Below are 25,589 nucleotides of genomic sequence, written 5' to 3' on the forward strand. Positions count from 1 at the left end.
TACTTACCTAAGGTGGTTTCTTCGTTCCACCTTAACCAGGAGATTGTGGTGTCGGCACTTGTTTCTCCTGATCTGTCTTCCAAAGACCGATCTTTGGATGTGGTACGGGCTCTCCGTATCTATGTGAAGAGAACTGCTTCTATTAGGAAATCTGATTCTCTCTTTGTGCTGTTTGGATTTCACAAACGGGGCTGGCCTGCTCACAAGCAAACTTTGGCCAGATGGATTAGAATGGTGATTGCACATGCTTATGTGAGGGCTGGCCTCTCGGCTCCTGCTCACATTACGGCCCATTCTACTCGGTCTTTGGGAGCTTCTTGGGCGGCCCGCCGTGGTGCGACCCTTAAACAATTGTGCAAGGCGGCTACGTGGTCATCTGTGAACACGTTCATAAGGTTCTATGCCATCGATACTGCCGCTTCCCAGGATGCTTCTTTTGGATGCAGGGTTCTTGTGCCCGCTACAGTGCGTCCCCTCCCATAAGGAACTGATTTAGGACATCCCCAATGTCTATCCTTTTGGAGCCCAGTTTACCCCGCAGCAGAAAATTAGATTTATGGTAAGAACTTACCTTTGTTAAGTCTCTTTCTGCGAGGTACACTGGGCTCCACAAGCCACCCACCCTGACGCACTTAGCTTCTTTGGGTTGGTATGGCATTTAGCCGCTGACACTTCTCTTTTCGTGAGAGTGTGGTGTATGTGGCTATTAACCGTTGTCGTCTTTTTTCCTGCTACTGCATTGGGCTGGTTAACTAAAAACTGAGCAGAGAGGCGGGTTATAGATGAGGCGGCGCTGTGCATTCTGGGAACAGTCAAAGCTTTGAGCCTGTTGGTGCCTCGGATCAAGATCCTACTCTACACCCCAATGTCTATCCTTGTGGAGCCCAGTGTACCTCGCAGAAAGAGATTTAACAAAGGTAAGTTCTTACCATAAATCTTGTTATATATATATATATATTAACATGGAAAGATGAGGCGGCACTCAGAGTCTTGAAACAGCTAAAACTTGTAATAGTGCATATCAACGTTTCGGGGTCTCCCCCTTCGTCGGGATTACCCCGAAACGTTGATATGCACTATTACAAGTTTTAGCTGTTTCAAGACTCTGAGTGCCGCCTCATCTTTCCATGTTGTTATCCATATGGTTCTTGTACCTGGAGGAGGGCACCTGAGCAAGCCAGCCCCATTGCCGGGGCAGTGCCCAGTGCCGGAGCATAAAATTGGTTATATATATATATATATATATATATATAGAGAGAGAGATATATATAATGTGTATGTATATATATATATATGTGTGTGTGTGTATATATAGCTATATGTGTATTTAAATGTGTACATTGATATTACAGTTAATTATGAATGCTGAAGTAAAGCTATTCCTTCTCATGTGCTGGTTGCTCTGTTGATGAAGCTCTAGGTGAGCCGTGACAAGATGGTCTCGAATCCTCACGAGGAGTCCGAGCGTTTATTCTTTTCCCGCCGTTGATAGGATAAAGTGAAAGTCAATCCCTGGTCTGCACGGGGCCCTGTCACAACGGATCGTATACAGGAAGCTAAGTGATATTTTAATTATATGCTCTGATGATATTTGCATTACATACGCATGGGGGAGTTCTTGTATTCAGAGATGGTCGGTTACCTTGTTATCCGATATAATTACCCTGGGGAGAAATGGGATATTCCTTGGGTCTTATCTAGTACATTGCAGCTTGCTGCCGTGCGACTACAAGAGGTATGCGCTGACTCTGAGAAATACGGGGGTATCTTCCCTATGCAGGGATAATCTGGTTTGGGGATGACTTAGTTAAGTTGATCTCGGCAGATACCATTGGTAAGTCTACCTTCTTGGGCTATGTTCCATCACGACGGTTGGTGACGCATTTGTTGTGGGATGCAGTCATTTTGACCGGTTGGATACCGTTGTTATTCCCCTTCTTTGTAGGGAGAGGGAAGTGGAAAGGTAAGCAGCCTTTTCAAATTCACCGAACCTGATATTGTCCTGTGTCTACTACATGCACCGCAGGTCGCTGGGTCGATCTTGCTGGAGCCCACACCGGTGGGAACTCGTCTAATACTCTTCAGTCAGTCCTAGAATGGACTTGACACAGTGAGTTAAGAATAGAGTCCAAGGGGAGACATACTCGAGTTGTGCAAATGATTCCCCTCACTGAATTTCCAAATTGATCTTACCGATTCTCCTCGGAAGAGGTAGTATGCGACACCTTACAAGTGTTGGGTCAGGATCAGGACATTTTCCTGCTGTCCCTGTCACCAAACAAAAAAAAAAAAAGAAAAGCTGTTATTCAAGCTTTTTCGTGCTTCTGAACCAGGACAGCTCGGTCAGAACAATTCCATAAAAGATTTCTACTCAAGAAAATGAACTGCAAGATGGAATCTCTCAAGGCACGGATCTCCACCCTGTAGAAGAAGAAAGAGGGTTTAAATGCGGTCATCCGCATTAAGCTTACCTAGTTTTGCTATTCAGTATTGTCATTGCCATTTCACCATAGTGATGGCAGTATGATGGTTTTCCTTCAATAGTAAGAACCATTATTTTCTCTAACGTCCTAAGTGGATGCTGGGACTCCGTAAGGACCATGGGGAATAGCGGCTCCGCAGGAGACAGGGCACAAAATAAAAGCTTGAGATATCAGGTGGTGTGCACTGGCTCCTCCCCCTATGACCCTCCTCCAAGCCAGTTAGATTTTTGTGCCCGGCCGAGAAGGGTGCAAACTAGGTAGCTCTCCAGAGCTGCTTAGAATAAAAGTTTAGTTAGGTTTTTTTTATTTTCAGTGAGTCCTGCTGGCAACAGGCTCACTGCATCGTGGGACTAAGGGGAGAAGAAGCGAACTCACCTGAGTGCAGAGTGGATTGGGCTTCTTAGGCTACTGGACGTTAGCTCCAGAGGGACGATCACAGGTTCAGCCTGGATGGGTCACCGGAGCCGCGCCGCCGTCCCCCTTACAGAGCCAGAAGAGACGAAGGTCCGGTGAAAGCGGCGGCAGAAGACATCCTGTCTTCAAGACTAAGGTAGCGCACAGCACCGCAGCTGTGCGCCATTGCTCTCAGCACACTTCACACTCCGGTCACTGAGGGTGCAGGGCGCTGGGGGGGAGCGCCCTGAGACGCAATATAACACACATATACCTTAGCTGGCAAAAGGAATACATCACATATAGCTCCAGGGCTATATGGATGTATTTTTTCCCCTGCCATTTTACACAAAAAAGCGGGAGTTAAGGACGTCGTGAAGGGGCGGGGCCTATCTCCTCAGCACACTGGCGCCATTATTCCCTCACAGCTCCGCTGGAAGGACGGCTCCCTGATTCTCCCCTGCAGTACTGCATCTGATTCAGGGTAAAAAAGAGAAGGGGGGGCATTTTGGCAGCAAATAACTAGATTAACAGCAGCTATAAGGGATTAACACTTATATAAGGTTATCCCTGTATATATATAGCGCTGGGTGTGTGCTGGCAGACTCTCCCTCTGTCTCTCCAAAGGGCTAAGTGGGGTCCTGTCCTCTATCAGAGCATTCCCGGTGTGTGTGCTGTGTGTCGGTACGCGTGTGTCGACATGTATGAGGAGGAAAATGAGGTGGAGGCGGAGCAGTTGCCTGTGTTAGTGATGTCACCCCCTAGGGAGTCGACACCTGACTGGATGATTGTGTTTAAGCAATTAAGTGATAATGTCAGCAATTTACAAAAAACTGTTGACGACATGAGAAAGCCGGCAAATCAATTAGTGCCTGTTCAGGCGTCTCAGACACCCTCAGGGGCCCTAAAACGGCCGCTACCTCAGTGGGTCGACACGGATCCAGATACAGATACTGAATCTAGTGTCGACGGTGACGAGACAAACGTAATGTCCAGTAGGGCCACACGTTACATGATCACGGCAATGAAAGAGGCATTGAACCTTTCTGACACTACAAATACCTCAAAGGCGGGTATTATGTGGGGTGTGAAAAAACTGCCAATAGTTTTTCCTGAGTCTGAGGAAATAAATGAGGTGTGTGATAAAGCGTGGGTTTCCCCCGATAAAAAACAGCTAATTTCTAATAAGTTATTAGCACTATACCCTTTCCCGCCAGAGGTTAGGGCACGGTGGGAAACACCCCCTAGGGTAGATAAGGCGCTCACACGTTTATCTAAACAAGTAGCGTTACCGTCCCCTGATACGGCCACCCTCAAAGAACCAGCTGATAGGAGGCTGGAAAATATCCTGAAAAGTATATACACACATACTGGTGTTATACTGCGACCAGCAATCGCATCAGCCTGGATGTGCAGTGCTGGAGTCGCATGGGCGGATTCCCTGACTGAGAATATTGATACCCTGGATAGGGACAATATTCTGTTAACTATAGAACATTTAAAGGATGCATTGCTATATATGCGTGATGCGCAGAGGGATATTTGTACCCTGGCATCAAGAGTAAGCGCAATGTCCATCTCTGCCAGAAGAGCATTATGGACCAGACAGTGGTCAGGGGACACAGATTCCAAACGGCACATGGAAGTATTGCCGTATAAGGGGGAGGAGTTATTTGGGGCTGGTCTAACAGACCTGGTGGCCACGGCAACGGCTGGAAAATCCACCTTTTTACCCCAGGTTACTTCACATCAACAGAAAAAGACACAGTCTTTTCAAACTCAGTCCTTTCGTTCCCATAAGTACAAGCGAGCAAAAGGTCACTCTTTTCTGCCCAAGGGCAGAGGAAGAGGAAAAAGGCAGCACCATGCAGCCGCTTCCCAGGAGCAGAAGCCCTCCCCTGCTTCTGCCAAGTCTTCAGCATGACGCTGGGGCTTTACAAGCAGACTCAGACACGGTGGGGGCCCGTCTCAAGTATTTCAACGCGCAGTGGGCTCACTCGCAAGTGGATCCCTGGATTCTACAGGTAGTATCACAGGGGTACAAACTGGAATTCGAGGCGTTTCCTCCTCATCGGTTCCTGAAGTCTGCTTTACCAAAGTCTCCCTCCGACAGGGAGGCAGTTCTGGAAGCCATTCACAAGCTGTACTCCCAGCAGGTGATAATCAAGGTACCCCTCTTACAACAGGGGAAGGGGTATTATTCCACACTATTTGTGGTACCGAAGCCGGACGGCTCGGTGAGACCAATATTAAATCTAAAATCTTTGAACACTTACATAAAAAGGTTCAAATTCAAGATGGAGTCACTCAGAGCGGTGATAGCGAACCTGGAAGAGGGGGACTATATGGTGTCGCTGGACATCAAGGATGCTTATCTCCACGTCCCAATATATCCTTCTCACCAAGGGTACCTCAGGTTTGTAGTACAAAACTGTCATTATCAGTTTCAGACGCTGCCGTTTGGATTGTCCACGGCGCCTCGGGTCTTTACCAAGGTAATGGCCGAAATGATGATTCTTCTACGAAGAAAAGGCATCTTAATTATCCCTTACTTGGACGATCTCCTGATAAGGGCAAGAACCAAGGAACAGTTAGAAGTCGGAGTGGCACTATCTCAGGTAGTGCTAAGTCAGCACGGATGGATTCTAAATATTCCAAAATCGCAGCTGATTCCAACGACACGTCTACTGTTCTTAGGAATGATTCTGGACACAGTCCAGAAGAAGGTGTTTCTCCCGGAGGAGAAGGCCAGGGAGTTATCCGAGCTAGTCAGGAACCTCCTAAAACCAGGACAGGTCTCAGTGCATCAGTGCACAAGGGTCCTGGGAAAAATGGTGGCTTCTTACGAAGCGATTCCATTTGGAAGATTCCATGCAAGAACTTTTCAGTGGGATCTACTGGGAAAATGGTCCGGATCGCATCTTCAGATGCATCAACGGATAACCCTGTCGCCAAGGACAAGGGTGTCTCTCCTGTGGTGGCTTCAGAGGGCTCATCTACTAGAGGGCCGCAGATTTGGCATTCAGGATTGGATCCTGGTAACCACGGATGCCAGCCTGAGAGGCTGGGGAGCAGTCACACAGGGAAGGAATTTCCAGGGCTTGTGGTCAAACATGGAAACATCTCTTCATATAAACATTCTAGAACTAAGGGCCATTTACAATGCCTTAATTCAAGCAAAACCTCTGCTTCAGGGTCAGGCTGTGTTGATCCAGTCGGACAACATCACGTCAGTCGCCCACATAAACAGACAGGGCGGCACGAGAAGCAGGAGGGCAATGGCAGAAACTGCAAGGATTCTTCGCTGGGCGGAAAATCATGTGATAGCACTGTCAGCAGTGTTCATTCCGGGAGTGGACAACTGGGAAGCAGACTTCCTCAGCAGACACGACCTTCACCCGGGAGAGTGGGGACTTCACCCAGAAGTCTTCCACCAAATTGTAAACCGTTGGGAAAGACCAAAGGTGGACATGATGGCGTCACGTCTAAACAAAAAACTGGACAGATATTGCGCCAGGTCAAGGGACCCTCAGGCAATAGCAGTGGACGCTCTGGTAACGCCGTGGGTGTACCAGTCAGTGTATGTATTCCCTCCTCTGCCCCTCATACCGAAAGTATTGAGAATCATAAGAAGGAGAGGAGTAAGAACTATACTCGTGGTTCCGGATTGGCCAAGAAGATCTTGGTACCCGGAACTTCAAGAGATGCTCACGGACGAACCGTGGCCTCTACCTCTAAGACAGGACCTGCTACTGCAGGGGCCTTGTCTGTTCCAAGACTTACCGCGGCTGCGTTTGACGGCATGGCGGTTGAACGCCGGATCCTGAAGGACAAGGGCATTCCAGAAGAAGTCATCCCTACTCTGGTAAAAGCCAGAAAGGAAGTAACCGCAAAACATTATCACCGCATTTGGCGTAAATATGTTGCGTGGTGTGAGGCCAAGAAGGCCCCTACACAGGAATTTCAACTGGGTCGTTTCTTGCATTTCCTGCAAACAGGACTGTCTATGGGCCTAAAATTAGGGTCCATTAAGGTTCAAATTTCGGCCCTGTCGATATTCTTCCAGAAAGAACTGGCTTCAGTACCTGAAGTTCAGACATTTGTGAAAGGGGTGCTGCACATACAGCCTCCTTTTGTGCCTCCAGTGGCACCTTGGGATCTCAATGTTGTGTTGAGATTTCTAAAATCACACTGGTTTGAACCATTGTCTACGGTAGATTTAAAATATCTCACGTGGAAGGTGTCGATGCTGTTGGCCTTGGCTTCAGCTAGGCGTGTGTCAGAATTGGCGGCTTTATCATGTAAAAGCCCTTACCTAAATTTTCATTCTGACAGGGCGGAATTGAGGACTCGTCCTCAATTTCTACCTAAGGTGGTTTCTGCATTTCACATGAACCAACCTATTGTGGTACCTGCGGCTACTAGGGACTTAGAGGACTCTAAGTTGCTGGACGTTGTCAGGGCCTTGAAAATATATGTTTCCAGGACGGCTGGAGTCAGGAAAACTGACTCGCTGTTTATCCTGTATGCACCCAACAAGCTGGGTGCTCCTGCTTCAAAGCAGACGATTGCTCGTTGGATTTGTAGTACAATTCAGCTTGCACATTCCGTGGCAGGATTGCCACAGCCAAAATCAGTAAAAGCCCATTCCACAAGGAAAGTGGGCTCATCTTGGGCGGCTGCCCGAGGGGTCTCGGCTTTACAACTTTGCCGAGCAGCTACTTGGTCAGGGGCAAACACGTTTGCTAAATTCTACAAATTTGATACCCTGGCTGAGGAGGACCTGGAGTTCTCTCATTCGGTGCTGCAGAGTCATCCGCACTCTCCCGCCCGTTTGGGAGCTTTGGTATAATCCCCATGGTCCTTACGGAGTCCCAGCATCCACTTAGGAATTTAGAGAAAATAAGATTTTACTTACCGATAAATCTATTTCTCGTAGTCCGTAGTGGATGCTGGGCGCCCATCCCTAGTGCGGATTGTCTGCAATACTTGTATATAGTTATTGTTACAAAAAATTCGGGTTATTATTGTTGAGCCATCCTTTCAGAGGCTCCTTTAAATTTATCATACTGTTAACTGGGTTCAGATCACGAGTTGTACGGTGTGATTGGTGTGGCTGGTATGAGTCTTACCCGGGATTCAATATCCTTCCTTATTATGTACGCTCGTCCGGGCACAGTATCCTAACTGGCTTGGAGGAGGGTCATAGGGGGAGGAGCCAGTGCACACCACCTGATATCTCAAGCTTTTATTTTGTGCCCTGTCTCCTGCGGAGCCGCTATTCCCCATGGTCCTTACGGAGTCCCAGCATCCACTACGGACTACGAGAAATAGATTTATCGGTAAGTAAAATCTTATTATCCTGTACTGGGACACTCCTGACTAAGGCGAGGTCAAGAAACAAGTGGTACAATTCGTTGTTTCTCTCTGACAGTTCTTAAACACGAAAAAAATTGTTGTTGATCCCTCCGACGCAGAGGTCGGAGTTGGGAATAAGATTAGATACTGATCTGTTAAGAGTTTTTTTTCCTGTGGAAAGAGATCTGATGATCCAGAGTGGGATCAGATTTGCAACAGTCATAAACCCGTCAATACGTTCCGTTGATGCAGAAGATGGTTGCGGCCTATGAGGCGATTCAGTGAGCAGGTCAAATGCCAGAGTTGTTTTGCGGGACCAGTTGGACAGGTAGTCCGGGTCTTACCTGCACATGCACCGGAAAATAATCCTATTTTCCAGGACCAGGCTATATCTCCTGTGGTGGCTTCTCCGTTCTCACCTCCTAGAAGGACGAAAATTCGGGATCCAGGATTAGATCCTGGTGTCCATGGATACAAGTCTCCGAGGCTGGGGAGCAGTCTTTCCAAGGGAAGAGTTTCCAGGGGGAAAGGATCAAGCCGGGAAGCTTGTCTGCAATAAGCATTCTTGGATTAGACGCTATTTACAACGGAACATCTTCGTGTTCTGCCCGTCTTCTTTCTGTCGACTAAACAGCAGTGGGCGTAAGTAAGCCGCTAGGCCGGAACGAGGTGCAAAGCGAAAAAGTTTCCGATGAGCGGAAGGGCATGTAAACGCTCTATTAGAGGTCGTCGTTCCGGGTGAAGACAACAGAGAAATAGACTTTCTCAGCAGACACGATCTCCATCCCGGAGAGTGGGGTCTTCATCAAGAAGTTTTCACAGAAGTGACAAGTCTTTGGCGAATTCCTCGACTAGACATGCTGGCGTCTCGCCTCAACATGAAACTTCAGGGATATTGTTCTGTGTCGAGGGACACTCAAGCTATAGCGGTGGACGCTCTCGTGACACCTTGGGTGTTTCGGTCGGTCTATGTGTTCCCTCCTCTTTCACTCTTTCCGAAGGTAATAAACTTAAGAAAAACAAAGGTTCAGGCGATCCTCATTGTTCCGGTCTAGCCAAAGAGGGCTTGGTATCCAGATCTTCAAGACTTACTCGTAGAAGATCCCTGGCCTCTTCCTCTACGAGGAAGGACCTGGTGTGTATCAAGACTTACCGCAGCTGCGTTTGACGGCATGGCGGTTGAATGCCATATCCTAGCACGAAAGGGTATTTCCGGTGAAGTAATTCCCACATTGCTTCAGGCTAGGAAAGGAGTAACGGCAAAGCTTTGCCTCCGTATTTGGTGGAAGTGTGTGTCTTGGTGTGTATCCAAAAAGGCTCCTACGGAAGAGTTTCAGCTGGGTCGTTTCTCCATTTTTTGCAAGCAGGTGTGGATGCAGGCCTAAAGTTAGGCTCCATTAAAGTGCAGATTTCGGACTTATCAATTTTCTTTCAAAAGGAATTGGCCACCCTTCCAGAAGTTCAGACTTTCGTGAAAGGAGTGCTGCACATCCAACCTCCATTTGTTCCCCTAGTGGCGCCATGGGACCTTAACGTGGTGTTGCAGTTTCTTATGTCACACTGCTTGGAACCTTTTATGAAAGGTTGAGTTAAAATTTCTCAATTGGAAAGTGGTCATGCTATTGGCCTTGGCGTCCGCAAGGCGGGTGTCGGAATTAGCGGCTTTGTCTCACAAGAGCCCCTATTGGATCTTCCATGTAGATAGAGCGGAATTGAGAACTCGGCAACAATTTCTGCCAAAAGTGTTTTCTGCTTTTCACATGAACCAACCTATTGTGGTGCCTGTGGCTACTGAAGCCTTGGCTGATTCGAAGTCTCTCGATGTAGTCAGAGCTTTGAATATTTATGTCGCCAGAACGGCTCAGATTGGGGAAACAGTCGCTCTGTTTATCCTGTATGCTCCCAACAATAGTGGGGCCTCTGCTTCTAAGCAGTCTGTTTCACGCTGGATCTGTGATACGAATCGGCATGCTTATTCTACGGCTGGATTGCCGATGCCGAAGTCGGGGAAGGCCCATTCTACCAGGTCGGTGGGCTCTTCTTGGGGCAGATGCCCGAGTAGTCTCGGCGGTTCAACTTTGCAGAGCGGCTACTTGGTCGGGTTCAAACACTTTTTTAATAAGTTCTACAAGTTTGATATCCTGGCTGATGAGGACCTCATGTTTGCTCAATCGGTGCTGTTATTCATGCCATGGTATGCGGTATGTGATTATTGGTCGTGTTTACACACAGGTTGTGTTACATTTTGATCAGCATATTGCTGTATGTTTTTCCATGCCGTCAGCTGGTGTTCTATTGAATGCCACGTTCTGCGGCATGTTCGAGGTGTGAGCTGGTATGACACTCACCGTGTTTAAACAGTAAATTCTTTCCTCGAAATGTCCGTCTCCCTGGGCACAGTTTTCTAACTGAGGTCTGGAGGAGGGGCATAGAGGGAGGAGCCAGTTCACACCCATTCAAAGTCTTATAGTGTGCCCATGTCTCCTGCGGATCCCGTCTATACCCCATGGTCCTTTTGGAGTCCCCAGCATCCGCTACGGACTAAGAGAAAAGGATTTACCGGTAGGTATTAAAATCCTATTTTCCTGCACAGTTTTTGAAACAAAAGGGTGTTCTGTGACTTTTGAATCACCCTGTACTATATGGGCCCTGTAACGGGTTTGTTTTTATTCTATTATTGAAAAATGTGACCAAATATATAATAATAATAAATAAAAAAAAAACAGACAAGACCTAAATAATTGGATAACACTTAGAATAGAAGTAAGTAAGCATGTGTTTATATAAATAACATTTTTAAGATGGGTTATTCCACCTTCAAATAACAGTACTGTTTTATTCACGCCCTCTGCGACTTTCACTAATACCTTGTTCCATTTTTCTACTCTCCTCTGCATTTCAACCGTAGCGTATAGAGTTGTGTGTATATCATATCCATGTGTAAAGCACAAAGTAGCTTTCTGGACATAACTATCACATGCAGAGCACAACAAAGCTGTGTCAAGGTGCTAGAATAACATAGATAAGCACTACCTCTGGTAATAAGTACAGCATTTTGTATTTATTATTGTTATTTTCTCTGACGTCCTAGTGGATGCTGGGGACTCCGTCAGGACCATGGGGATTAGCGGCTCCGCAGGAGACAGGGCACAAAAATAAAGCTTTAGGATCAGGTGGTGTGCACTGGCTCCTCCCCCTATGACCCTCCTCCAAGCCTCAGTTAGGTTTTTGTGCCCGTCCGAGCAGGGTGCAATCTAGGTGGCTCTCCTAAAGAGCTGCTTAGAAAAAGTTTTTAGGTTTTTTATTTTACAGTGAGTCCTGCTGGCAACAGGCTCACTGCAACGAGGGACTTAGGGGAGAAGAAGTGAACTCACCTGCGTGCAGGATGGATTGGCTTCTTAGGCTACTGGACACCATTAGCTCCAGAGGGATCGAACACAGGCCCAGCCATGGAGTCCGGTCCCGGAGCCGCGCCGCCGACCCCCTTGCAGATGCCGAAAAGTGAAGAGGTCCAGAAACCGGCGGCAGAAGACTTTTCAGTCTTCATGAGGTAGCGCACAGCACTGCAGCTGTGCGCCATTGTTGTCACACACTTCACACCAGCGGTCACGGAGGGTGCAGGGCGCTGCGGGGGGCGCCCTGGGCAGCAATGAGAATACCTTGTTCTGGCTAAAAAATACATCACATATAGCCCCTGGGGCTATATGGATGTATTTAACCCCTGCCAGGTCTCACAAACACCGGAGAAGAGCCCGCCGAAATAGGGGGCGGGGCCTATCTCCTCAGCACACAGCGCCATTTTCCTGCTCAGCTCCGCTGCGAGGAAGGCTCCCAGGACTCTCCCCTGCACTGCACTACAGAAACAGGGTAAAACAGAGAGGGGGGGGCACTTTTTGGGCGTTTTTTGATATATTAAGCTGCTATAAGGGAGACAACACTTCTATAGGGTTGTTCCTATATATTTATAGCGCTTGGGTGTGTGCTGGCAAACTCTCCCTCTGTCTCCCCAAAGGGCTAGTGGGGTCCTGTCTTCGATAAGAGCATTCCCTGTGTGTCTGCTGTGTGTCGGTACGTGTGTGTCGACATGTATGAGGACGATGTTGGTGTGGAGGCGGAGCAATTGCCGGTAATGGTGATGTCACCCCCTAGGGAGTCGACACCGGAATGGATGGCTTTGTTTATGGAATTACGTGATAATGTCAGCACATTACAAAAATCAGTTGACGGCCGGCAAACCAGTTAGTACCTGTACAGGCGTCTCAGACACCGTCAGGGGCTGTAAAACGCCCTTTACCTCAGTCGGTCGACACAGACCCAGACACGGACACCGAATCTAGTGTCGACGGTGAAGAAACAAACGTATTTTCCAGTAGGGCCACACGTTATATGATCACGGCAATGAAGGAGGCTTTGCATATCTCTGATACTGCATGTACCACAAAAAGGGGTATTATGTGGGGTCTGAAAAAACTACCTGTAGTTTTTCCTGAATCAGACGAATTGAATGAAGTGTGTGATGAAGCGTGGGTTAACCCCGATAGAAAACTGCTAATTTCAAAGAAGTTATTGGCATTATATCCTTTCCCGCCAGAGGTTAGGGCGCGCTGGGAAACACCCCTTAGGGTGGATAAGGCGCTCACACGCTTATCAAAACAAGTGGCGTTACCGTCTCCTGAAACGGCCGCCCTCAAGGATCCAGCGGATAGGAGGCTGGAAACTACCCTGAAAAGTATATACACTCATACTGGTGTTATACTGCGACCAGCCATCGCCTCTGCATGGATGTGCAGTGCTGGGGTTGTTTGGTCGGATTCCCTGACTGAAAATATTGATACCCTAGATAGGGACAGTATTTTATTGACTTTAGAGCAATTAAAGGATGCTTTTCTTTATATGCGAGATGCTCAGAGGGATATTTGCACTCTGGCATCGAGAGTAAGTGCGATGTCCATATCTGCCAGAAGAAGTTTATGGACGCGACAATGGTCAGGTGATGCGGATTCCAAACGGCATATGGAAGTATTGCCGTATAAGGGGGAGGAATTATTTGGGGTCGGTCTATCGGATTTGGTGGCCACGGCAACAGCCGGGAAATCCACCTTTTTACCTCAGGTCCCCTCCCAACAGAAAAAGACACCGTCTTTTCAGCCGCAGTCCTTTCGTTCCTATAGGAACAAGCGGGCGAAAGGACAGTCATATTTGCCCCGAGGCAAAGGAAAGGGTAAGAGAGTGCACCAAGCAGCTTCTTCCCAGGAGCAGAAGCCCCCCCCGGCTTCTGCAAAGCCCTCAGCATGACGTTGGGGCTTTACAAGCGGACTCAGGGGCGGTGGGGGGTCGACTCAAGAATTTCAGCGCACAGTGGGCTCACTCACAGGTGGACCCCTGGATCCTGCAGATAGTATCTCAGGGTTACAGGTTGGAATTCGAGAAGTCTCCCCCTCGCCGGTTCCTAAAGTCTGCTCTGCCAACGTCTCCCTCAGACAGGGCGACGGTATTGGAAGCCATTCACAAGCTGTATTCTTAGCAGGTGATAGTCAAGGTACCCCTCCTACAACAGGGAAAGGGGTATTATTCCACACTGTTTGTGGTACCGAAGCCGGATGGCTCGGTAAGACCTATTCTAAATCTGAAATCTTTGAACCTGTACATACAAAAATTCAAGTTCAAGATGGAGTCACTCAGAGCAGTGATAGCGAATCTGGAAGAAGGGGACTTTATGGTGTCCCTGGACATCAAGGATGCTTACCTGCATGTCCCAATTTGCCCTTCACATCAAGGGTACCTCAGGTTCGTGGTGCAAAACTGTCATTATCAGTTTTAGACGCTGCCGTTTGGATTGTCCACGGCACCTCGGGTCTTTACCAAGGTAATGGCCGAAATGATGTTTCTTCTGCGAAGAAAAGGCGTATTAATTATCCCTTACTTGGACGATCTCCTGATAAGGGCAAGGTCCAGGGAACAGCTGGGGGACGTAGTAGCACTAACCCAAGTAGTGCTGCAACAGCACGGGTGGATTCTGAATTTTCCAAAATCTCAATTGACCCCGACGACACGTCTGCTGTTCCTGGGAATGATTCTGGACACGGTTCAGAAAAAGGTGTTTCTTCCGGAGGAGAAAGCCAGGGAGTTATCCGAACTTGTCAGGAACCTCCTAAAACCAGGGAAAGTGTCTGTGCATCAATGCACAAGAGTCCTGGGAAAGATGGTGGCTTCTTACGAAGCGATTCCATTCGGCAGATTCCACGCACGAACTTTTCAGTGGGATCTGCTGGACAAATGGTCCGGATCGCATCTGCAGATGCATCAGCGGATAACCTTATCGCCACGGACAAGGGTGTCTCTTCTGTGGTGGTTGCAGAGTGCTCATCTGTTAGAGGGCCGCAGATTCTGCATACAGGACTGGGTCCTGGTGACCACGGATGCCAGTCTGAGAGGCTGGGGAGCGGTCACACAGGGAAGAAACTTCCAGGGAGTATGGTCAAGCCTGGAGATGTCTCTTCACATAAATATACTGGAGCTAAGAGCGATTTACAATGCTCTAAGCCTGGCAAAACCCCTGCTTCAGGGTCAGCCGGTGTTGATCCAGTCGGACAACATCACGGCAGTCGCCCACGTAAACAGACAGGGCGGCACAAGAAGCAGGAGAGCAATGGCAGAAGCTGCAAGGATTCTTCGCTGGGCGGAAGATCATGTGATAGCACTGTCAGCAGTGTTCATTCCGGGAGTGGACAACTGGGAAGCAGACTTCCTCAGCAGACACGATCTACACCCGGGAGAGTGGGGACTTCATCCAGAAGTCTTCCACATGATTGTGAACCGTTGGGAAAAACCAAAGGTGGATATGATGGCGTCTCGCCTCAACAAAAAACTGGACAGGTATTGCGCCAGGTCAAGAGACCCTCAGGCAATAGCTGTGGACGCTCTGGTAACACCGTGGGTGTTCCAGTCAGTGTATGTGTTTCCTCCTCTGCCTCTCATACCAAAAGTACTGAGAATTATACGGCAAAGGGGAGTAAGAACGATACTCGTGGCTCCGGATTGGCCAAGAAGAACTTGGTACCCGGAACTTCAGGAGATGCTCACGGAAGATCCGTGGCCTCTACCTCTAAGACGGGACCTGCTTCAGCAGGGACCGTGTCTATTCCAAGACTTACCGCGGCTGCGTTTGACGGCATGGCGGTTGAACGCCGAATTCTAAGGGAAAAAGGCATTCCGGAAGAGGTCATTCCTACACTGGTAAAAGCCAGGAAGGAGGTGACTGCACAACATTATCACCGCATTTGGAGAAAATATGTTGCGTGGTGTGAGGCCAGGAAGGCCCCCACGGAGGAATTTCAATTGGGTCGATTCCTACATTTCCTGCAAACAGGATTGTCTATGGGCCTCAAATTGGGGTCCATTAAGGTTCAAATTTCGGCCCTGTCAATTTTCTTCCAGAAAGAATTGGCTTCAGTTCCTGAAGTCCAGACTTTTGTAAAAGGAGTACTACATATACAGCCCCCGGTTGTGCCCCCAGTGGCTCCGTGGGACCTTAATGTAGTTTTGGATTTTCTCAAATCCCATTGCTTTGAGCCACTCAAATCGGTGGATTTGAAATATCTTACATGGAAAGTAACCATGCTACTGGCCCTGGCTTCAGCCAGGAGAGTGTCAGAATTGGCGGCTTTATCGTATAAAAGCCCATATCTGATTTTCCATTCGGACAGGGCAGAACTGCGGACGCGTCCTCAGTTTCTGCCTAAGGTGGTGTCAGCGTTTCACCTGAACCAGCCTATTGTGGTGCCTGCGGCTACTAGCGATTTGGAGGATTCCAAGTTGCTGGACGTTGTCAGGGCATTGAAAATATATATTTCAAGGACGGCTGGAGTCAGAAAATCTGACTCGCTGTTTATACTGTATGCACCCAACAAGTTGGGTGCTCCTGCTTCTAAGCAGACGATTGCTCGTTGGATTTGTAGCACAATTCAACTTGCACATTCTGTGGCAGGCCTGCCACAGCCTAAATCTGTCAAGGCCCATTCCACAAGGAAGGTGGGCTCATCCTGGGCGGCTGCCCGAGGGGTCTCGGCATTACAACTCTGCCGAGCAGCTACGTGGTCGGGGGAGAACACGTTTGTAAAATTCTACAAATTTGATACCCTGGCTAAAGAGGACCTGGAGTTCTCTCATTCGGTGCTGCAGAGTCATCCGCACTCTCCCGCCCGTTTGGGAGCTTTGGTATAATCCCCATGGTCCTGACGGAGTCCCCAGCATCCACTAGGACGTCAGAGAAAATAAGATTTTACTTACTGATAAATCTATTTCTCGTAGTCCGTAGTGGATGCTGGGCGCCCATCCCAAGTGCGGATTGTCTGCAATACTTGTACATAGTTATTGTTACAAAAAAATCGGGTTGTTATTGTTGTGAGCCGTCTGTTCAGAGGCTCCTACGTTTGTCATACTGTTAACTGGGTTCAGATCACAAGTTGTACGGTGTGATTGGTGTGGCTGGTATGAGTCTTACCCGGGATTCAAAATCCTTCCTTATTGTGTACGCTCGTCCGGGCACAGTATCCTAACTGAGGCTTGGAGGAGGGTCATAGGGGGAGGAGCCAGTGCACACCACCTGATCCTAAAGCTTTATTTTTGTGCCCTGTCTCCTGCGGAGCCGCTAATCCCCATGGTCCTGACGGAGTCCCCAGCATCCACTACGGACTACGAGAAATAGATTTATCGGTAAGTAAAATCTTATTATTATTATTAGTATTAACTAACTATGTACACCATGCTATTTTTCGCTCTTCTGCAACAGACAAATTGGTTAAATCAAATGGATTTAACCAATTTGTCTGGTTGACCATTTTTATCAGCTTCATGGCATTTCGGAGCAAATGGTCAATTGTCATTTGCTCTCATACGTTAGCAGATTTTCGTCCCAACCAGCCAGATTGGACAATAAATCTTTAGGTGTATGGCCAGGTTTAATAATGATTCCACCTGTTCCACAGATAGAAATCCTCAGTACATAACCCAAGAACCACTGCTTTAAGTTAATCTGAATGTGGGCCTTTAGGGTTTTTGTGAATTTTTTTTTTCTCTATTATTCTCATTACACACTACAATTTTAGACAATTGCATCTATACTAATAACCTTTTGCCTGGAAGGTTAGGATAAAGTCCACCTTACCTAAAACGCTGGCGTTTGGTGTTTACATTCATTTTTACCTAGTGAAACACTGTGGGTTGTTATTATTTTTGTGGGATATACTTATATTTCGCTATAGTGAAGGCAAAGAAAATCTTCATTTTACATTTCTGGGGCTTTCTAATATTTGCTTGTTCCATTGTATGGAGGAAAAGTACAGAAGTACCAATACCTTGTGACCAGCTACTATAGGTGTTTTGGTGTGAAGGAGCAGGAGGTTTGTGGGGAAGAAGCAAGTAGTTCCAGGGTACGCAATGAATGTTTCTTATCAGGTTGAGGAAAGATTGTACAGTTAATATCCTTCTGAGAAAGCCGCTGAACATATTTACAGGTGGAGAAACGCGTTAGGGAGCCCAGCGCTATTCTTCCAGCCGCTACAGACCGTACAAAGTACCATCTGCTTAAGGGATGTGGACACTCCAGAGGAGACTGCAATTTCAGGTTTAAAGCACCAGCAGTCGGGAGACACCTGCCCCTAGCACGGTATTTGAAAAAGCCTGTTTTAGCATCAGGAGCTCATTTGCAGTATTGATGGACTGTACACTTTAACATCATCATATGCAGGATTTGACTATAAATATTGCTGGACCTGGAACTTGACTTAATTGCCAGGAACTATAAGCTTTTGCTCAATTGCCTACAAGCTTCTAATATTACTAACTGACTTACCTGCTTCTTAATGCATAAAAAGCTACTAACATCTGGCTACTGCTGCGTGAGGACTGTTTCTAATTGAGCTTAAATAATTAGCATACGCTTTACTGCACTGTTTTTATGACTTTTTGAATGTTTTGCGGCTGGTACAATATTGTATGTATTTTATTAATTTGATTAAATGTGTGATTCTTTTCAAAAAAGCACACCTGTGTCTGAAGCACACTTCGATTTTGTTTTCTATTTTGTTTACCCTTTGGGAGTGGAGTAGTCTCCCACGTTACTGGCAGCTATTGACACAGGTGCTATACAATATAGGTAAATCACCTTCAGCGCCAGATAACTTTGTTTTTTTTATAGCTAATGTAGGTGTTTTGGTGTGAAGGAGCAGTAGGTTGTTGGGGAAGAAGCAAGTAGTTCCAGGGTACGCAATGAATGCTTCTTATCAGGTTAGATTGTATAGTTACGGTGTAATATCTGGAGGTGTAATCTAAAAATGAGCATATGTATATTATACTCTGACATTGCGTTACGCTGCACAGTGCACACAGCTGGGGGCAGGAAGAGGAGGGCAGCGTCTGAGCCTGCTGAAGATGCTCAGCACTGTCCAGTATTGAAAAATGGAGCTGGCTCATCCTGAAATACTCGGGATTGAATCCTGGCCAATTTTAGGCCTAAATCCCAGAATCCCATCGATCCCGGGATTGGCCACCATAGTTGGCAGCGTGTTAATTGGACCACAGAAGTGAGTGGAAGGAGCACTAACAATTAAATAAACACTAATATAATTTTTTTTCTTAACCAAGCAAAGTGTAATACATATTTTAAGTACTGTAATTCAGTGAGTGTTTAGCATTTGGCATCCATTCCTTCTTTCCTATGCCAGCTGATAAGCAGTAATTCATGTACTATGACCATGTTCAGGGAACACATTCTATGCACCAGAGAGCAAAGCTCATTAACAATTGTCAGAATGGCAGCCGTACACTCTGAAACACTACTTCTAGTTCTTGGATTGTCTGTGTTGTGTCTTGCTGCAGGTATGGCTCGTTAGCAAAATTAATTTGTACTAATACTGTATGTAGTTTGGGTAGACATATTTGTGTTCTGAGTTTATTTATCAAAAGCTCGGAGAGAGATAAAATTGTGAGAGAGAAAGTACAAGTTACATTGTACAGGCTATGGGGGTTATTCAGTATGGATTGCAGATTCTGCTAAAAAGCAGAATCTGCAATCCTTTCTTTCGCATTCTGGGGGCCGCCCATCGCAGGTCAAGGCCACCCATCATGCAGAATGGCCTGCCCAGTGGCTGAGACCACAATTTAATTGTGGTCGCAGAGACTGTGGATGAGCCCTTGCTGCCTCAGCTAGGCTGCGTATGCAGGCAGTCACCGCTGTTTTCCTCATCGTCACGCAACCTCCCTGAAAACTCTGACTTCCTGCGCACGTTTTTCCTGTGCCGACCCCGCAACGCTCCGCCTCTGACCCGTAAACGCCTCTGTCTGTCAATCAGGCAGATACGTTTGCACTCATTGCACGCTGATCGCATTTAGCGACCATGCACATGCAGGAAGGCGGAAAGGTGCGACCTTAAAACCCCTCTGTGTTTGAAAAATGCCAGGGGTTGGTTGGTACTTTATCACAATTTTATTTCTCTAACGTCCTAGTGTATGCTGCGGACTCCGTAAGGACCATGGGGAATAGACGGGCTCCGCAGGAGACAGGGCACTTTAAGAAAGAATTAGGAATACCGGTGTGCACTGGCTCCTCCCTCTATGTCCCTCCTCCAGACCTCAGTTTGAATCTGTGCCCGGACGAGCTGGGTGCACCTTAGTGAGCTCTCCTGAGCTTGCTAAATAGAAAGTATTTTGTTAGGATTTTTTATTTTCAGAGAGATCTGCTGGCAACAGACTCTCTGCTACGTGGGACTGAGGGGAGAGAAGCAGCCCTACTAACTGCGGATAGGTCATGCTTCTTAGGCTACTGGACACCATTAGCTCCAGAGGGATCGAACACGGGAACGCACCCTTGGTCGTCCGATCCCGGAGCCGCGCCGCCGTCCCCCTCGCAGAGCCAGAAGCCGGCGTGAGTAGCAAGAAGACGTCAAAAGCGGCGGCAGAAGACTCCAGTCTTCATATGAGGTAGCGCACAGCACTACAGCTGTGCGCCATTGCTCCCACATTAAACCCACACACTCCGGTCACTGTAGGGTGCAGGGCGCAGGGGGGCCCTGGGCAGCAATTGAGAACCTCTTGGCAAAAAGCAGCATATATACAGTTGGGCACTGTATATATGCATGAGCCCCCGCCATTATTTTACACAAAATCGCGGGACAGAAGCCCGCCGCTGAGGGGGCGGGGCTTCTTCCTCAGCACTCACCAGCGCCATTTTCTCTCCACAGCTCCGCTGAGAGGAAGCTCCCCCAGGCTCTCCCCTGCAGGTTCACGGTAGAAAGAGGGTAAAAAGAGAGGGGGGGCACATAAATTTAGCGCAAAATCAGTATATACAGCAGCTACTGGGTTAACACTAAGTTACTGTGTAATTCCTGGGTCATATAGCGCTGGGGTGTGTGCTGGCATACTCTCTCTCTGTCTCTCCAAAAGGCCTTGTGGGGGTTCTGTCCCCAAATAGAGCATCCCCTGTGTGTGTGGTGGGTCGGTACGCTTGTGTTGACATGTTTGAGGAGGAAGGCTATGTGGAAGCAGTGCAGGTACAAATGAGCGTGGGATCGGCGCCGACACCCGATTGGATGGATATGTGGAAGGTTTTAAATGATAATGTTACTTCCTTGCATAAAAGGTTGGATAAAGCTGAAGCCTTGGGACAGTCAGGGTCTCAACCCATGCCTGATCCTACAGCGCAGAGGCCGTCAGGGTCTCAGAAGCGCCCACTATCCCAAATTGTCGACACAGATATCAACACGGATTCTGACTCCAGTGTCGATGGCGATGATGCAAAGTTGCAGCCTAAAATGGCTAAAGCCATCCGCTACATGATTATAGCAATGAAGGATGTATTGCACATCTCAGAGGAAAACCCAGTCCCTGACAAGAGGGTTTATATGTTTGGGGAAAAAAGGCATGAGGTGACCTTTCCCCCTTCACATGAGTTAAATGAGTTATGTGAAAAAGCTTGGGAATCTCCAGATAGAAAAATGCAGATTTCCAAACTGTTGCTTATGGCGTATCCTTTCCCACCAGCGGACAGGTTACGCTGGGAATCCTCCCCTAGGGTAGACAAAGCTTTGACACGCTTATCTAAGAAGGTAGCCCTGCCGTCACAGGATACGGCCACCCTAAAAGATCCTGCGGATAGAAAGCAGGAAGGTATCCTGAAGTCCGTTTATACACATTCAGGTACCATACTTAGGCCGGCAATTGCGTCGGCCTGGATGTGTAGTGCTGTAGCAGCATGGACAGATACTTTATCTGAGGAACTTGATACCTTGGACAAGGATACTATATTACTGACCCTGGGGCATATAAAAGACGCTGTCCTATATATGAGAGATGCCCAGAGAGACATTATCCTACTGGGCTCTAGAATAAATGCAATGTCGATTTCTGCCAGAAGGGTCCTGTGGACTCGGCAATGGACAGGTGATGCCGACTCAAAAAGGCACATGGAGGTTTTACCTTATAAGGGTGAGGAATTGTTTGGGGACGGTCTCTCGGACCTAGTTTCCACAGCTACGGCTGGGAAGTCAAATTTTTTGCCATATATACCCTCACAGCCTAAGAAAGCACCATATTACCAAATGCAGTCCTTTCGTTCACAAAGAGGCAAGAAAGTCCGAGGTGCGTCCTTTCTTGCCAGAGGCAGGGGTAGAGGAAAGAAGCTGCACAAGCTAGTTCCCAGGAACAGAAGTCCTCCCCGGCTTCCACTAAATCCACCGCATGACGCTGGGGCTCCACAGGTGGAGCCAGGATCGGTGGGGGCGCGTCTCCGAAATTTCAGCCACCAGTGGGTTTGCTCACGGGTGGATCCCTGGGCTATACAGATTGTGTCTCAGGGATACAAGCTGGAATTCGAAGTGATGCCCCCGCACCGTTACCTCAAATCGGCCCTGCCAGCTTCCCCCAGAGAGAGGGAAATAGTGTTAGCGGCAATTCACAAATTATATCTCCAGCAGGTGGTGGTAAGGGTTCCCCTCCTTCAACAGGGAAGGGGTTACTATTCCACAATGTTTGTGGTACCGAAACCGGACGGTTCGGTCAGACCCATATTGAATTTAAAATCCCTGAACATTTACCTGAAAAGATTCAAGTTAAAGATGGAATCGCTCAGAGCGGTCATTGCAAGCCTGGAAGAGGGGGATTTTTTGGTGTCTCTGGACATAAAGGATGCTTACCTGCATGTCCCCATTTATCCACCTCATCAGGAGTACCTCAGATTTGTGGTACAGGACTGTCATTACCAATTCCAGACGTTTGGTCTGTCCACGGCACCGAGAATATTTACCAAGGTAATGGCAGAAATGATGGTGCTTCTGCGAAAGCAAGGAGTCACAATTATCCCATACTTGGACGATCTCCTCATAAAGGCGAGGTCCAGAGAGCAGTGCTGATCAGCGTAGCACACTCTCGGGAAGTGTTACAACAGCACGGCTGGATTCTGAATATTCCAAAGTCGCAGCTGATTCCTACGACGCGTCTGCTCTTCCTGGTCATGATTCTGGACACAGACCAGAAGAAGGTTTTTCTCCCGGCGGAGAAGGCTCAGGAGCTCGTGACTCTGGTCAGAGACCTCTTAAAACCAAAACAGGTGTCGGTGCATCAATGCACGCGAGTCCTGGGAAAGATGGTGGCGTCATACGAAGCCATTCCCTTCGGCAGGTTCCATGCGAGGACCTTTCAGTGGGATCTGTTGGACAAGTGGTCCGGATCGCATCTTCAGATGCAGCGGCTGATCACCCTATCCCACAGGGCCAGGGTGTCTCTTCTGTGGTGGCTGCAGAGTGCTCACCTTCTCGAGGGTCGCAGGTTCGGCATTCAGGACTGGGTCCTGGTGACCACGGATGCAAGCCTCCGAGGGTGGGGGGTAGTCACACAGGGAAGAAATTTCCAGGGTCTGTGGTCAAGTCAGGAGACTTGTCTGCACATCAATATCCTGGAACTAAGGGCCATATACAACGCCCTAAGTCAAGCGGAGCCTCTGCTTCGCAACCAACCGGTGCTGATTCAGTCAGACAACATCACCGCAGTGGCTCATGTAAACCGCCAAGGCGGCACAAGGAGCAGGGTGGCGATGGCGGAAGCCACCAGAATTCTTCGCTGGGCGGAGTATCACGTAAAAGCACTGTCAGCAGTGTTCATTCCGGGAGTGGACAACTGGGAAGCAGACTTCCTCAGCAGGCACGACCTCCACCCGGGAGAGTTGGGACTTCATCAAGAAGTCTTCACACAGATTACAAGTCGTTGGGAACTGCCACAGGTGGACATGATGGCATCCTGCCTCAACAAAAAGCTACAGAGGTATTGCGCCAGGTCAAGAGACCCTCAGGCGATAGCTGTGGACGCACTAGTGACACCGTGGGTGTTCCAGTCGGTTTATGTGTTTCCTCCTCTTCCTCTCATACCCAGGGTGCTGAGAATCGTAAGAAAAAGAGGAGTGAGAACAATACTCATTATTCCGGATTGGCCAAGAAGAACTTGGTATCCGGAACTGCAAGAAATGCTCACAGAGGACCCATGGCCTCTGCCTCTCAGACAGGATCTGTTGCAACAGGGGCCCTGTCTGTTCCAAGACTTACCGCGGCTGCGTTTGACGGCATGGCGGTTGAACGCCGGATCCTAGCAGAAAAGGGTATTCCGGATGAGGTTATTCCTACGCTAATAAAGGCTAGGAAGGACGTGACGGCTAAACATTATCACCGTATATGGCGAAAATATGTTGCTTGGTGTGAGGCCAGGAATGCCCTACAGAGGAATTCCAGCTGGGCCGTTTCCTTCACTTCCTACAGTCGGGAGTGACTTTGGGCTTAAAATTGGGGTCCATTAAGGTCCAGGTTTCAGCCCTATCCATTTTCTTTCAAAAGGAACTGGCTTCTCTTCCTGAAGTTCAGACGTTTGTAAAGGGAGTGCTGCATATTTAGCCCCCTTTTGTGCCACCAGTGGCACCTTGGGATCTTAACGTGGTGTTGAGTTTCCTGAAATCACACTGGTTTGAGCCACTTAAAACCGTGGAGTTAAAATATCTCACGTGGAAGGTGGTCATGCTATTGGCCTTAGCTTCGGCTAGGCGTGTGTCAGAATTGGCGGCTTTGTCACATAAAAGCCCCTATCTGGTTTTCCATATGGACAGGGCAGAATTACGGACTCGTCCGCAATTTCTGCCAAAAGTGGTGTCATCTTTTCATTTGAACCAACCTATTGTGGTTCCTGCGGCTACTCGTGACTTGGAGGATGCCAAGTTACTAGATGTAGTCAGGGCTTTGAAGATTTACGTAGCCAGAACGGCTGGAGTCAGGAAGACTGACTCGCTGTTTATCCTGTATGCATCCAACAAGCTGGGTGCTCCTGCTTCAAAGCAAACTATTGCTCACTGGATCTGTAACACGATTCAGCAGGCTCATTCTGCGGCTGGATTGCCGCCTCCAAAATCGGTAAAAGCCCATTCCACAAGGAAGGTGGGCTCTTCTTGGGCGGCTGCCCGAGGGGTCTCGGCATTACAGCTTTGCCGAGCAGCTACTTGGTCGGGTTCAAACACTTTTGCAAAGTTCTACAAGTTTGATACCCTGGCTGAGGAGGACCTAGTGTTTGCTCATTCGGTGCTGCAGAGTCATCCGCACTCTCCCGCCCGTTTGGGAGCTTTGGTATAATACCCATGGCCCTTACGGAGTCCCCTGCATCCACTAGAACGTTAGAGAAAATAAAATTTTACTTACCGGTAAATCTATTTCTCGTAGTCCGTAGTGGATGCTGGGCGCCCGTCCCAAGTGCGGACTTCTTCTGCAATACTTGTATATAGTTATTGCTTAAATAAGGGTTATGTTATGGTTGCATCAGGGTTATCTAATGCTCTGTTTTTGTTCATACTGTTAACTGGGTAAGTTTATCACGAGTTATACGGTGTGATTGGTGTGGCTGGTATGAGTCTTACCCTGGATTCCAAAATCCTTTCCTTGTACGGTCAGCTCTTCCGGGCACAGTTTCCTTAACTGAGGTCTGGAGGAGGGACATAGAGGGAGGAGCCAGTGCACATCAGTATTCCTAATTCTTTCTTAAAGTGCCATGTCTCCTGCGGAGCCCGTCTATTCCCCATGGTGTTTTTGGCAAAACCACCTTCAAGTGTTTTTCTTCGGTTTTTGATCTCTTGAAACTGATAAAGAAAACATGTAATTTGGACCTATTTTTATTGCTACAGTAGTAGTAAGATAAATAACATTCATTTCCAGTCAATATTGACCACTCTCCTGTGTGAAATGGCACCTGACGTCCTGAGGGAGGGGCTTACAAGCAATCCACAACCCAAGACTTTGATTTTAAATCTGCCTTCCAAACCGGGGAAGCTCCAAA

At 48.0% G+C, this 25,589-nt stretch overlaps 1 protein-coding gene across 3 annotated transcripts in view; it reads left to right on the forward strand.

The window, feature by feature from the left end:
• The window catches only part of LOC135055093 (heparan-alpha-glucosaminide N-acetyltransferase-like), a 1,318,407-nt gene that overhangs the window by 55,269 nt on the left and 1,237,549 nt on the right, over positions 1–25,589 (forward strand). Inside the window, exon 1 of one of the 3 annotated variants that reach the window (XM_063958740.1) lies at positions 19,032–19,112. The exons of the other annotated variants lie outside the window; for them this stretch is intronic. Within the exon in view, the coding sequence (XP_063814810.1) occupies positions 19,046–19,112 (67 nt within the window). The 5' untranslated portion in view covers positions 19,032–19,045. Of the gene's footprint in view, positions 1–19,031; positions 19,113–25,589 lie in introns of those variants that run through there. 3 annotated transcript variants of the gene reach the window in all.

The sequence above is a fragment of the Pseudophryne corroboree genome, chromosome 3, assembly GCF_028390025.1.
Source record: "Pseudophryne corroboree isolate aPseCor3 chromosome 3, aPseCor3.hap2, whole genome shotgun sequence".
NCBI classification, from domain to species: Eukaryota; Metazoa; Chordata; class Amphibia; order Anura; family Myobatrachidae; genus Pseudophryne; species Pseudophryne corroboree.